This window comes from Rattus norvegicus, chromosome 6, assembly GCF_036323735.1.
Source record: "Rattus norvegicus strain BN/NHsdMcwi chromosome 6, GRCr8, whole genome shotgun sequence".
NCBI classification, from domain to species: domain Eukaryota; kingdom Metazoa; phylum Chordata; class Mammalia; order Rodentia; family Muridae; genus Rattus; species Rattus norvegicus.
In genome coordinates, this window is record NC_086024.1 from 50,832,065 (window position 1) to 50,847,389 (window position 15,325).

Consider the following 15,325-nt stretch of genomic DNA (forward strand, 5'->3'; position numbering starts at 1 on the left):
AACACACAAGTGCAGAAGCCAAACCAGAACAATCTGACTTGAGAGTCCATTTTAAGCACCACATTCAACTGTCTACTCCTGACATGTACAGGACATATGTGTATATGTAATACATTTGTATTTTTATATATGAATATATGTGTATACATACTGGAATATGTTTTAAATAGGGAGAATTAACTATGGGTAGCTGTGTATTATGTTATCAATCTAGTGAATATAACTGAGATGTGAGGTGTGGGCTGATGTTGCTAAAAGGGAAAGTCTGCTCCAAGCAGCCAGATATACCAAGGTGAGACACATGCAGTCCCCTCCCACCTTTCTAATAATGAAACAGAGAAAGGGATTCCAGATGAATTTAATCTCACTCATCTTTTAAACTTTAAGTCCGGCCATCAAAATATGAGGTTGACAATTGTTATACCCTATTGGCATACCTCAGCAAAATATGAAAATAAATTGTCTAATTTTATTTTCATTAGCCTATGGTCCTGTCCAGGTTCTGACTGTTGCCCTTCATAACATGGCTGATATTTTGCTATCACAGTATTTGTTTCGTGTGCTGTCCCAGAGCCATCTGTTTCTGAGATTGTTATCTCAAGGATGACAGTCATTGGGATCTCACTGCTTGGGTGGATATTCTTGGAAAGGTGGTCCCAAAGATGACTATTTAGGATATTCTCATTGCTCAGGTGGTTGTTCTAAAAATAGTCCCAAGGATAACTCCTTAGAGGACTCTTGTTCAAATTGTTGTACTGGAGATAGTGGTCCAAAAGATGAGTATGCAGGTATCTCTTGCTGTTCAAATTGATGCTCTGGGGGTTTGGGGGATGATGGTCCCAAGAATAACTGTCCAGGAGACCCTTGTTCAAGTTGTTGCTCTGTAGATGGTGGTCCCAAGAATGACTGTACAGGTATCTCTGGTTGTTCAAGTTGCTGCTCTGGGGATGGTGGTCCCAAGGATAACTGTACAGGTATCTCCTGTTGTTCAAGTTGCTGCTCTGGGGATGGTGGTCCAAAGGAGGACTGTTCAGGTATCTCTTGCTGTTCAAGTTGATGCTCTGGAGGTGTTGGTCCCAAGAATAATTGCCTAGGGGATTCCTTCATCTCAGGTCTTTGTTCTGGAGGTGGTGCTCCCAAAGATGACTTTATAAAGGATTCTTGTTGCTCATGTCTTTGGTCTTGTGTTAATGATGATTTTTCTAGTGATTCCTGTCTCACTGATGGATCTGTTTGAACTTCTACTTTCTCTTGGGTTTCTGGGAGTGCAAGGGTGTGTTTTTCTTCTAGAATGTCATGTCGTATTTTTTCTTTTTTTCCAGTAAACAAAATAAGACAAAATCACCAATAAACAGAGTAGCCATCTAATCACAGACAAACAAATGTTGCTATCATAATATTAAGGATTTAGTAATGACAGTGACAATTATTGCATGGAGTATTAAACTTAAAATGCTCTTTTGATTGTATCATCATGTTTACTCTTGTGTATAGACACAATCTCAAGCAAGTGTTAAAAGAATAGAAGAGATGCCTGAGAAAAAGGATGAAGGGAGTGTCACTAGATAGTAACTACACACATATAATTTGTTTTCATTGAAAATGAATATTTAAGCTTCCCTACTTTTTCTACAAGTTGCTAAGACAGAGAAAGCAACTTTATTAAATGAAAAGGAAAGAAATGAAAACAGAGGAGAATCTGGAGCCTGTGCTCAGCACAAACAAGACAGCGTGTAAAGTACATAAAAGAAATCTATATACACCAGCTCTTTCTGGAAAATCATATATACCAGGGATAAATTAATCACAATTGAGCTGAGGAAATCAAGACCGTCATTCTCTGAAAATAACACTCTCCCTAGAGGAGCCTCACAGAACCTGGGGGGATACCAGGTAGTCCATGTGACTATGTGCATAAAATGCACTATGTTGACCTCTGACCTTCTCATCAAGGTCTATTCTCCCTCTCATCTTCAGACGAAACAGCCAAATGCTATAACAAAAACCTCAACTCTCCCTTCATCCTAACCCCTAATTTCCATTGTGCCAAGTCTAGACCATTTGGTCTATTTCCAGATACCTGCTGGCCCCTGTGTGCCCCCACTGTCTCGGCCCAGGTCGTCTCATCTGATAGAATACTAGAGTTACACCCTAATTCTCTCTTGCCTTCCTGTCTTCCTTTTGCTATTGGATAATACATAAATCTGGTCAAATATCTCCCTTGTTTAGCATTATCTTCAAGACAAAAGATGTTATAGCAAGAAAGGGCCTGGTGCCCATGATCAGCTGCCTACCAGATCTGCATCCCCAGCCATCTACATCTTAGTGGACCAAATGAGTAGTTTCAACCAAGGAATGTGAGCCACATCTCGTCCCTTCTGGACTGAGTGTCCTGTCTCTGACTTCCTCTTTGGCATCAAATTCAGAAGCCAAGGACTAATGAGCAACGTCATAGCACCAAGGAGACCTGGGTCATGAAGGGAAGAGAGAAGCTCAGTAGAGATTCTACACCACAGTGGGATTTCTGTGGTCATTAAAGAAAGCTCTGCCATGAAGAATCAGTGAGTTTAGGAGTTGGTATTACTTACTGTAATTCAGCCTTCCTCCATCATTAATACAAAGGACAAAAAGAGCCAAGTCCTGCTTTACCAAATTATGCTCCTTTCCTTCCTCACACATCAGCCTTTGACTCCATGCACACCCAATAATCCTCTCAAAATTCAACTGTCGCTTTGCTATGAACCTTAATACTCAAATCCCTCTGCCCACAGTTCCTTCTCTATAGTGTCTGACAGGCAAATTTGTGCTGGCCATTAACAATGTATCTTAGCATCCTTCTTCCCAGTCTCTTGCAGTTCATCATTCTAACTATGGTCTGTCTCCAGGTATCCACTGAATTTCTCCACCTTCCCACTTGACATAGGCAACCTTCTACACCCAAGTTGCACCATGACACATAGGAGCTTACTCAGAAGAGTAGGATTATGTTGTGCTCACACACATTCCCTCCTCAGTCAGCACTAACCCAATCCACAATGAGCTGCTGTACTGGGCTTTGTGTTAAAGAGCAATAATGTCATTAGCGTCCTGCATCCAACATAGCCTTGGAAAATCCCCACTTCCTTCCTTCCCTCGGTTTCAGTGAATTCTCTCTTGGAATATAGAAAAATACATGTCTACAGGAACTGTAGAAATATCGTGATAAGTAAGTGAAAGCTTGCTGTGAGAATTAAAAAAAATGCTTATATCATGCAATCTCCATTGTTATAAAAGCTTAAATAGTGAAATGCTTACATGATATAGTACCCATTGCTATAAAAGCTCAATAGTGAAAATACATACATACATACATACATACATACATACATACATACATACATACATACATAGTTATAAAAGCTTAAATAGTGAAAATAAATGTACGAACCAGAGATTTGGAAAGAAACATAAAGACTGTCATGTGCCATGCATAAACCAAGTAGAAGTCAGACCCCCTAGGGTAGTTGTTCCTGGCCCCTGGCTCCTCTCTGCCCCCTAGTGAATGCAGTTAGGACTCCACATAAAGGTTGTGGCAGACCCCAGGCATGAGCAACTGAGGCAGGAGGTGCATATCCTACTCAGCATTTTTCTCAAGCACTCAAGTAACATATGGCAGAAACTCAGCATATTCGATAATTATAACATAAAGGAATAAAAATCATGATTGAACCCGGAAATTTCCTCATCCCATCCACATAGAACCTTTCTGAAGACACTTGACACTAGAATGAGCAAAACTCAAAATACAATAAAGGTATAAAAATGTCTATATGGATAAAATACGAATGTAATATAACAAAAGGAAGATACAAAATAGCAGTTTGGCAACAAAAAAAAATTCCTTCTGCGTGAAGATATATTAGAACACATTTTCAAAGTCCTGGCATCACCTTGTCTTTCAAACTCAGCCATGAGCGAGATCAACGAGCTGTTCTTGGCACTGCCTGTGGTCTGTACAGCTTCCCTTCATAATTCGTCCTGTCATTTAATCGCTGCTCACTGTACTTAAGGCTATCGCCGGCAGTACACCAGGGGCATGCGCTTATCTGTAGTGTCCTGCATATTACCAGTCTTGAAAGGTTTTCTCTAATCTTTTCTATAATATAGTGTCAGGGCAAATGCGGTGAACTTTGAAAATAAATGCATAAAGCAGTAACAAATCCACCTAAACTGAACTGACTGGCATAGAGTGCTAACCTATGCTAAGTCTAAATATTCACCTGTCAAATGACCTGGTAATCACCATTCAGAGGACAGCTTGGCAAACTGCACGCATAGCTAGGGGAACCCAGCGCATCCAAAGATGAACTATCCCAGGAGGCAGAAAAAAACAAATATGGCCAGCAATAAAGTGACCTTACTATACTCACTCCCATGGACAGAGTAACCCCAAATGCTCCTCTGCCCATACCTTATGTCACGTGTAAAATCCTGCAAATGATCAATCACGCATAGTGCATTGTCTTACCAGGCGTTGGAACCACCTCTTTATTCTTGAAGAGGCTCTTGAAAGATGCTGAAAGGAAAAGGAACATAGACATTAGTGGGCTGAGCAGAGGATTCACCATGAGCTGTCACTGGTGGCTCTATGGCCTATGGATAAGAGCACCAGTGGAATGCAACCTTCTGGATAGCTTGGAGAGAATTTCGGACCAATAAAGAAAAATGACCCAACTGAAAATATAACAAGCATGCTTCTGTTATATAGAAACAGATGCTGACATTATCATTCCTAGGGTAATGATTGGATGTTGATCTGCCCACTTTCTTTATCAAAGAGAAAAGCATATTTTGCTTGAGTTTACTGGCTTTTTTTGCTTCCTCCTCCAGCTTCATGGTGCTCCCAATAGCTGGTGGCAGTGATTCCTGTGTTGTATTTTGCAACACAGGTAACAGACCCTCTCCATCAGGACTTTGACCAGAACACATAAAGTTCCTCAATGGCTAATCTGGGAATCCAGGATCACAGATAACAATAAAAGAATATCTACTCTAATATGAAGAACACTGAAACGAGCCCTACGCAACTAACACCAGCTCACCCAGGGAAACACACGCACCCACACAGGTATGGCGTGAACCCAATACCACTTCTCTGAAGACCTGCCACAGGTAAACATTACAACCAACCAGCCTGCTTTGATTTCAAGTATACTCTTGCCCCACTTCCCGGCTAAAAAATTTGCTCTATTCAAGTGTCCCCGTGTTTCCACACCAGCGTCAGCACAACTAACATGGAAACATTTTTGTTAATAAGCACTTCAGTTCTGATAAAGTAAGAATTAGACCCAGGCTGTTTTAAAGACCTGAAAGTCATGGTCCTGTCCAGCTTCAGAGCTTATTGTCACTGAAGGCAGGAACTGTAAGAGCCCATGAAGGGGTTGGCTGCTCAAATTGTACGGCCAAGAGAAGCAGCTGGGGGATCTGAAAATGGGAGCAGAGATGCGAAATCAAGAACTCTGAGTCTGAAGAGAAGGCTAGTGTTCATGAGAGCCATGAGGCTTCAAAGGCTACCATGAATCCACTGGCAGGAGGCCAGCATAGCCTTCAGCCACAGAGAAGTCCAGTTGCTGTACTCCTAGCTGTATGCTCTGTGGGGCTGAGGAGAGGTTCAGTCTGTAGAGTGCTTCCTCGGCATACACAAAGGACTAGGTTCCGTCTCAAGCTTCACCATAACTAGGCGTGATGGTGCATGTCTGTAATCCCAGCACTGGAGAGATGGAGGCTGGAAGAGCAGAGTTCAAAGGCATTCTCAGCTGCATGTCAAGTTCGAGGCCAGCCTAGGACACATGAGACCCTGTCTCAGAAATAGCAAAACTTGTTCCTGCGTGCATTTAGCTTTGTGACGCTAAAACATCAAAGGTTCAGCAGCTTATGACTCGAGATGTTAGCCTGTGATTTGTGAAAATAAATCCACTCTTTGATTTAATATATGACTGGTGTATGAAAACATAGAAGCCCAAAGTTAGAAAGCATTTAATTTTGGGCTGCAGGAGCTGTTACCTAGGTAATTGATTCTCTGTAGCTAGACTGGCCCTTAAATATTTCAGCAAAGGCATCTTTCAAGTCCTTTAGGAATCACAGTTAAATCAGAAAGTATTTTGAACTCAGTAAATCTCGGTCAGTGTCAAGAAAGTGTTCCCAATCAGTAGTAGCTAGCTCTGTAGTGACAAGCTCATCTTGCGGCTCTCTGGCACCCCTGAATATCTAGATAAAAAATCCATTTATTGAAGGTCATCTTACGTGAGTATGATGCATGGGAGTCTTGACTATCAGTGTGAGAGGTCAGACACGGCCCTCAGCAAGGTTCCAAAACCTTTCAGAAGCACTTTGGATTTTGGAATTTGGGATAAGGAATGCTCAGCCTGTGTTTAGAAATTATCAACCTTACAGAGAAGTGAGAAGCAGAGAAAGTCGGGACTGGAGGGCAGAAGGCACAAGGTCCCTCCTGACACTTGTGTGCGGCTTCGTGCTCTATGTTTATTCTTACTCTAAAGGTGTCCCATTGTCTTTCATCTCTCTGTTTATTGTCAGCTACCTTACTCCTCTGTCAACCAAACAACAGCCCTTGAATTATGAGAGAGAGAGAGAGAGAGAGAGAGCGCCCCATGGTGCAGGATCTGGTTGTCCTGCTGGGAAATGTTCAGCAAAAGCAAAGTCAAATTCTGCACTTCTCAGGACAGTGAATGCTTCCAAGAGATACCACAGACCTAGAGTGACTAGCCTCCACAGTATTCTAACAGCACATAGAGAAGTATTTCCTCTGCCTTGGGGGAGAAACATGTGTGGACTCATGGAAAGAAAGCATGCCTATGGTTCATGTAGTTTTGGGAAAGTCATCCATCTGAGTTAATGCAAACCCAGACTTAAAAAAACAATAACTACCAGGACAGGGGATGGAGAGATGGCTCGGCGGTTAAGAGCGCTGACTGCTCTTCCAGAGGTCCTGAGTTCAATTCCCAACAACCACATGGTGGCTCACAACCATCTGTAATGGGATCTGGTGCCCTCTTCTGGTGTGTCTGAAGACAGCTACAGTGTACTCACATACATTAAATAAATAACATTTTTAAAAAGTAACCACCAGGATAGCTGTTGCTCTCAGAGTGTGACTATCACTCTTGACAGTGTACCACCCACCAGTAGCAGCCAGCTCCACCCCCTCCCAGCCCCTTCCTCACTGGGATCCTTTCCTGTTGTACATGTTGTGGTCCTCCACTCTGCCCACATTACTTACCACTTTAGGTGTCTCCAACACCCTCTTTCACTTCCAACTACGCACTCATGTAATAGATTCAATGTATAACCGAGTCTTGAACCTTAAAGATTTGGCATTAATTTCTCAATTTGATGGGGATGGAGGAGGGGGACACAGGGAGCTACGAGTTATGGCAGTGTCAGTGTCCCATACTTAGTACAAGAAGTTTGAGCAAGCGACGTTCTGGCAGATGTCCATATTTCAGCCACAGAGCCTGACCAGCAGACCTCAGTGCTGGGCATGGCGAAAGATGGCTGTAGTAAGTGCTCTGTCCACATTTGCCAGAAAGGGGAATTTTAAAGAAGTTGATTACCAAGTGGAAGGTGGCAGTCTAGAAAGGCTACGTACTTCAGGATTCCAGCCACATGGGAGCCTCACAAGCATACGTGCCTGAGTTCAGATCCTCAGCACCAACGTAAGCCAGCAGTGGTAGCATGAGAAGTCAGAGGCAGGAGGATGCCTAGAACTCTGACCAGTCAGTCCAGCAAAATCAGTGAACTCCAGATTCAGGGGAAAAAGAGGTCTGGAAAATGGCTTGACAGATTAAAGTACTCACCACCAAATTTGATGAGCTGAGTTTAATCCACAGGATCTACTTGGTGGAAAGAAAGAACTGACTCCCGCAAGCTCCCAACTTCTACACACCCTGTGACACAGATGTGCCCACATACACACAACAGTCACACATGATAGATAAATAACTTAGATGGAGAATGACTTATGAGGACACCTGACAGTGGCCTGTGTTCTCCACACACTGGAGCACCCATATACACATGTGCACATTCACAAGAACTCTACTTAGCTCACACAGGATGTGGTGGGACTGGAACTGAGAATCATGGTACCTGAAAGCTATCCACATCCTAGCCCCAGAACCCATGGGTAATGTTAGCTTGTGTGGTAAAGGCACGTTAGGACTGCAGAGGGGATTGAAGCACAAATAGACAGGGAGTGTTCCCCCAGAATATCCAGGTGGGCTCACCACAATCCCAAGGTCCCTGGAGATGGAAGAGAAGAAGCAGAGGGAACGTGAACACTAAGGAAGAACTAGAGAAAGGCACCTGGCTTTAAGGAAGGATCTAAGAACCAGAAATATAGGTGCCCCCTGGGAAGTGGAAAAGGCATGAAATCAGATTTTCCTGTGACAGAAATACAGGTTGTTAGCCCAATGAGACTGTGTCAAACTTTTGACCTACAGAACTATAAGATGGGTATTACCCTTGTTCTCACTTGTTACAAAAACCATATAAACTAATTAAACACTCCAGCTATCTTTTCCCTCCCCTAAGAAGCTCAGCATATGGCTGTCCATACTGCTCACCAAGGGAGAAGAGCTGCCCAAGCTCCTCCATCCTGACTCTGCAGACAGATGCAGAGTCATGGAACCAACAGCATATGGATGATGCAAACACCAGGGTTGCAAACAAATCTGAGAATGGTGACTAAAATCCATGCATGCAGTACATGTGAACTGAATACAAATAAAGGGTTTGAAATGTGAAGTTCTAAGCAGAAATTAGCCTCACTGTGTGCTGCTGGGGAGGGGCTTTAGTTTGATACCAAAAAGCCTCAGTGTGCAAAGCCAGTAGAGATGCTGTCTCAGGGACAGCTTAAGGAAGTGCTTCCCATTAGGAAAAAAATTGCAAAAGAGCTAGGAGGCCTGGCTCTGGGATCTTGATGTTCTTAATCTGAACCCCAGTCCTGCCATAGGGTCCTTCCTCCTAGTGACAAAAACATGGCAGAGCCCTCACAGAAACACATGACAATTTATTGTGCTATAAGTGTTGTTTCTATGAAATTTACTGCTAGTAAATTCAAGCCAAGAATACAAGTCGGGGGATAAGAGTGTACTCTAGCATCATTCAGTGTTTGACTGGCACACAGTAACCATCAAATGTCCAAGAGGACCAGCCAAAATCAGATACACAGAGTCAGCTGAAAATGAATGAGAAGCTGGATAAAGGTCACCCCAGTACAAAAGAACCTCACCCAAGCCAACACAAACACATGCTCGGGTCCAAAAGGACAAAGAAAAGAATGGAGAAAGACCACCCTCCACCCTGAATCTGAATGTCTTTAGGTAGGTGCCAGAGAGGTAAAACTTGCTTGGTTTTGGTGCACCATGCCAAAGGAAGGAAGCTGCTACGTGAAAGAACTGTTCACTGAGATTCCCACTGCACACAGCTCATTTAAACTAGTTAAGGACATTTAGGGTCTCAGTGCTTAGATTAACTTTCCACTTTCCTCTCTCAACTCCCAAGCATTTTTTAATTTAATTACTTATATGCATACAAGTGGTTTTTGCCTGCAGGTATGTCTGTGCACCACCTGTGTTCCAGAGCCCAAAAGGCCAGACAGGCCCTGAAATGGGAGTCGCATGTGATTGTAAGCCACCATATAAGTACTGGGGATAGAATCCTGATCCTCCTGAAAAATAGCCAGTGCTCTTATCTGCTAAGCCATCTCTCCAGTCCTCAATTCATAAGCATTTAAGATTGTTTGTTGAATATTAACTTCCTCTTAGAGAATTTTAGCATATTCATTAACAACCTCTCTGGGTCCATTTGAAGGACACTGTCTATAAATCAGAGGAAGCCTATACTCCACTCTCCAGGGTAACAAGGGAGTCCCTCCATCAGCCATACTGTGAAACAATTTAGAAAACACATACATATTCAAGATTACTCCTGGCACAGGCTGCCTCAATATCAAATACCATACAGGAAATGAATTGGTCTGCTACCAAAAAGATAATCAGGAGTCAAGAAAGAAAGAAAGAAAGAGAGAGAGAGAGAGAGGGAGGGAGGGAGGGAGGAAGGAAGGAAGGAAGGAAGGAAGGAAGGAAGGAAGGAAGGAAGGGAGAGAAAAAGAGAGAGAAGAAAAGAAAGGAGAGAGGGAGGGAGGGAAGGAGGGAGGGAGGGAGGAAGGGAGGGGGGAGGGAGGGGAGGGAGGGGGGAGGGACGGAGGAAACCCTCAATGGAAAAAAAAATCTAAAAAGAAGGTAAAAAAAAATAACACTTTTGTCTAAAATAATTTCTCTCCTGTTCTTTCCATAGGTAGTCTCTAGCCACAAAGATCAACCCTTCAGTGGTTCAAAGTTGGTCCCACATCACAGCCCAGAACCTAATCTGAGTCCTTGGCCAGACTGAGGACCACAGCATGGCTCTATCCAGCCCCACTTTATTGACAGCAGTGCCAAGGCTGAGCAAAGAGATTCCTTTGGTTTATGTGTCTCTAAGAAAGAAACCTATCCCTGCAGCTCCCCCTAAACTCAAACTTACAGCACAATTCCTGCCAACACCAATATAACACGGCCAAAAATTACTTCTGTAGCCAGGGAGCTACGGAAAACTTATTACTGTCCTGAATTGGTCTTCTTGGATTGGAAATGGCCTCATTCTCCTGGGACAAAAAGGAACCTGCAGATCTCAACAACAGGGAGCGTCTAATTCCTCAGCCTCATCTTACCAATGAAGATTTGGGGCCCCTGCAACTGGGCTGTGTTGGCATAGGCCCTCGACAGCAGGTCCAGGGCTACTATCAGTTCTCTGGGTTGCAGGCTCAGGACTCGCTCCCCTTTGGACCATGTGGCAGTCCTGATCATCGTTTTAGACCTAAGTAAGAGACCATAGAACATCGCTGAAGGGATTTGCTAAAAATATGAACCCCTCCACTAAAAGTGCTTAGAATTTACAGAGTCAAAATAAAGACCAACTGGATAAATGTCTGCCTGCCATTTGGGTACATCAGCCAGGGCCCAAGTTCCCTGAAAATGGAATAAATGCTTGTTTCCATTTCTAGTGTCCTTGGCTATTAGGGGGTATGTTTTCAGGGAAGTCCCTTCTATGTGTTTAGCTCCATTTCATTGAACCAATATTGCCTCACTAGCCTGGATGGTACTGGAATTGGATAGCCTAACAATACTGGGTAGAACAGGCACTGGGTGACCTCAGTAGCTTGGGTGGAACTGGAACTGGGTGACCTCCCTAGCACAGGTGATAATGGCACTAGGAGTGTCACTGGCGTAGGTGGTGTTGGTGCTGGGTGGTACCTGCATTGCAGCCTCCACCTCCAGTTGCTCTCACGGGCAGCTTCTCTTCAAAAATTGCAGCCTATGCCCTGTAACTGCAGCTAAAGTGCAAAGCTACAAAGCTTCAGAGGAAGGCGAGATGTGGCCTTATTTCTACACTAGTATGTAAATACTCATCAGAAGCTCCTAAAAGTAGCAATTTTACCTATTAGGAGAGAAAATGATTCAGAGAGATTCTCCTGTAGAAGATTAGGGGCTGGGGGGCTTTGAAACTCAGAAATTCAACTATCACCTTAGGGTCACTCTAATAATAAATAAAAACACAAGGGAAGAGAGTGAACACCTGGCTGAGAGAGGTGTCTATGCGGTTTTATCCCAAGACAAGAAGAGAAACTGGAAGGTCATTATGATTTATTCTGCTTGGAACAAGCTGTCACTATAAGCCAAAGGAGACTATTGAGTTAGACACCTCAGCGAAAGTGCCACAAGGCCAGCTGAACTGATGCCGCTGGGCAGAGAGGGAAGGTGGTCCTGACACATGCCCTGCCCTGCTTCACAAGGCCACGTGGGCTCCTGGACCCCAACCATAGCCAACACTTGTAGTTCTTTTTGAGGACAAAGCATAACAAATCATCAAAAAGCAAAGCTAATCCATGATCATTAAAAACTCATTTCTTTACCATTTCTTCATTGCCAGACTGACTTAATCACAGCCACTCTTAATGAGGTATCTAATGAAGAAGTGGCCCGAAGAGGTTCTGCCTAGGGATCCTGAATTTTCAGTTTACAAAGGGACCAGGTGAGAAAATGTGTTTGCATCTATGTGGCAAAGGAAAAGATGTGTCCAGCCTGCATCATACTGTGCCCTGTTCTGGTCCCTAGACCCAAGTGCTTTTTGAAGAAATACCAAGCCAATTCAAGATTTCAATGGGGAAAAAATGACCTTTTCTTTTTCTCATTTACTTCTGGCTTTCTGTCTGTCAGTCTACTTCCTAATTCCCCCAAAGAAAATAATTACAATAAAACACAGCCACAAATTATTCCCAGTGAGCTAAGGTAAACGTATCACTGCCTTGGAAAAACAGAACTCTCAGATCTCACAAAATATCAGAAGGTACTTTGTAAGCAACTTAGAAGAGGGAGAAACACACCCTCCCCAGGACCATGAAGCCCCCTCCTACAGGATCTAAGAGGACGGATAGGCACTGACAGCTGCAGCCTTCCTGAGCAAGGAGACATTTTTTAGGTCAAGTGTGAAAGGGTTGATTCCCTAGCCCCAAATAAATCTTAGTTCTGGGCCCCCATGTAGTTGATGGCCTTCAGCAGCCCTGCTTAATGTGCCTGGGTGAAAAACCACTCCGGAGCTTAGAGACTGTAATTGAACTTCAGAGATATTTGTGGTGCTGTTGGGGCAGCTGGGCACTTGGAAATAAGCATGAGAACTCAGAGGACCTGGCCAACAGCTGCTTTGGCAGACAGTACCCATGAAAGCTTGCATTCAAAGAGGCAGCCCCAATGAACACAGGCCCACCAGCAAGTTAACACACGGAGACACACTGACTATGGAGTCTGAAAGGGACAAACTCTTTTCTCCTCAGCAAAATGAGAACAGTCCTCAACACAGTTTCCACTAAATCACCTTAGATTCTGCACCAATTTTCAGATTATTACAGCAATTTGATGCATGGTTTACAAACCTAAGTCTCAATAAAAGTGTATGGAACGTCATGGTTGCTACAATAGCTGGCGAAGGGCAGTAAGGTGTGGAGGGGAGGCTACAGGAAGATGTTGCTCAACCATCTTTAATTCTGATTCAGAGGCACCTGGAAGCATTTCTCGATTAAAACTCGAATAACGGAAAAGAACAAGAAGGCAGGTCAGACTTCAGTTCTAAGCTGAATGGATGCCATCAAGGACTTACTTGAAATGACAAGTGGGCTCATTTCTGGAGACCAGGTGGTGGCACTTCTCTTCCAACTGGGTACAAATACCACCTTCGTGTCTCAATATCTGAGGGGTCCACTTTGTAAACCTCATTTCTTAAAAACAGAAAAATGGTCTCTGATAATCTCATCTGCATTTGTCTCTGACATTAGCAAGCAGAGTAGAAAACCAAAGAAGACCCAAGATTCAGTGCAAATTCTACTCATGATCAATGGAATGTCAATGATTATAGTGAGATGTTAACATTAAAAGCCAAAATAGTACACCTATCACTTTAGAGTGTCTTTCTCTCTCCTTCTCTCTCTCCCTCTCTCTCGCTCCCTCTCCCTCTCTTTGTTCCTCTTCCTCTCTCTATCTCCCTCTCTCTCCCTCCCCCCTCTCTCCTCTCCTCCACCTCTCCCTCCTTCCCTCCCTCCCTCCCTCCCTTCCCCTTCCCTCTCTTCTTTCTCTCACTCTCCTGGCCCAGATGCTGCCCTGCTACCTCTTCAATACCCACAAGGTCCGATGGCTCGCACCTCACAGATGATCTTGTTGCTGCTCTTTAACACCTCTTTCCTTTCAAGGTTCTCCTCTGTGCTTATTCTGTTTAACTCTGACCACACCAATGTTAAGGGAGCTCAGGCTACACCATACACCAGGCGGCTATCCACATGCCTAAGAGTAAAGCTCACCCACTCCTGCACTCAGCAGAGTCTACACCTCCCTCACTCAGTGACAGTCCTACTATGTCTTTCCTCCCACCAGGGAGATGATGCCCCATGGTGTCTCAGAAGCTCTGCTAGATGATCTCACAGAATGCTGCTGCCTCCTGGCAGTTCATTGCTCTGCCCTTTATTTTTAAAAAGAGTGGCTGTAGGTGCTCGATTCGTGGAAACTACTTGAACCCAGAAAGCACAGATGCTGTGGATGCTGTACTTGGCACCACGCTCAACCCTGGGCTGCTGAGATTCTCATGCCTAGCCACAGCAGGAATCTTGACATCTCGGATGATTCTGTGCATGAGCTCTGGCTAACTTCCAGTTCAGTGATACAGGAAATAGCCTTGGGCTGAGTATTTACCCTCTCTGCCTCAGTTTCCCCATCTGTAAATTATCAAATGCCTCCAAAGGGTTTTTACTACCCTCCTAAACACGACCCTGAGCACAATGTCATTTAAAACTATCATATATCGTTTTCCTACTCTTAGTATAAGTCTGGTGTTACACCAAGAAAATCAGACGGTGGACCTTTCTAGGAAACTGGTTTTCAACATCAATGTGAACTCAGCATGGTGGTGCAGGCCTGTGATCCCAGAACTTAGAAAGTGAAAGCAATGGGATTAGGAGTCCAAGGCCAGCTAAGGTTACATAGACCCTATCTTAAAACACTAACAAACAGGTAAAGAATAGGTAAAGAATAGGATTGTGAAAAATTAGGAAAGGTATATATAATTTAGTGTCATATTGCGATGGTTTTATGGTAGAGAGAGAAAAGGTTAGATGGGAAGTTAGATCTTTTTCTTACGATGCGTTCTCTGCATATTCTAATTATTTTTCAAGAGACAGGCTTAGCCTGCTGTACCCTAGCTGTTCACAGTAGGATCTTAGGTATATTCTCATGTAGCAGCTGAGTTTTTACAGAGCGTACACATTTCTATATCTACATCACATACCTTTTCTCTTTCTGCGGTGTCTTAAGGGAAACCTTTTCTTAAAAGACATTCGTGAATGGTCTCCCTGAAATAGAAACCAGTTGTGTTAGCAACTGATACTTCCTCCTCTGCTCATAAGCAAGAAGTCCTCAGAACTGGGTTATTCAGCTATGGCAGAAAGCTGCTTCACCAAGTTCAGTTCACAGAAGACATCCAAGATGACCTACCAAGACTCAGGGGCCAGCACTAGGAGTTCATCAACTCTCCTAGCCAGCCAATGTCAGCATGATTCTGCACAAGCCTAGACTTCCAGACTGGGGCATAAGAAGCCTGTGAGACCACTACCATCTATATGAGCTCTAGGATCCTGACTACTAGACTCTTAGAAGGACTCAGCCACCTTAACAGGGGCCGGCATGGA

The 15,325-nt window shown here is 43.8% G+C and overlaps 1 protein-coding gene across 15 annotated transcripts in view; it reads right to left on the reverse strand.

The window, feature by feature from the left end:
• Positions 1-342: 342 nt before the first annotated feature.
• The window catches only part of Dcdc2c (doublecortin domain containing 2C), a 75,031-nt gene continuing 60,048 nt past the window's right edge, over positions 343-15,325 (reverse strand). For 5 of the 15 annotated variants that reach the window (XM_039112713.2, XM_017594294.3, XM_039112712.2 and 2 more), the window contains 5 exons: positions 14,926-14,989; positions 13,252-13,369; positions 10,769-10,914; positions 4,508-4,555; positions 343-1,310 (listed from right to left, as the gene is read on the reverse strand). In XM_039112713.2, coding sequence (XP_038968641.1) covers positions 682-1,310; positions 4,508-4,555; positions 10,769-10,914; positions 13,252-13,369; positions 14,926-14,989 — 1,005 coding nt within the window. In that variant the 3' untranslated portion in view covers positions 343-681. Of the gene's footprint in view, positions 1,311-4,450; positions 4,556-10,768; positions 10,915-13,251; positions 13,370-14,925; positions 14,990-15,325 lie in introns of those variants that run through there. The other 10 variants (XM_063262307.1, XM_006239958.5, XM_017594301.3 and 7 more) reach the window with 6 other exon arrangements.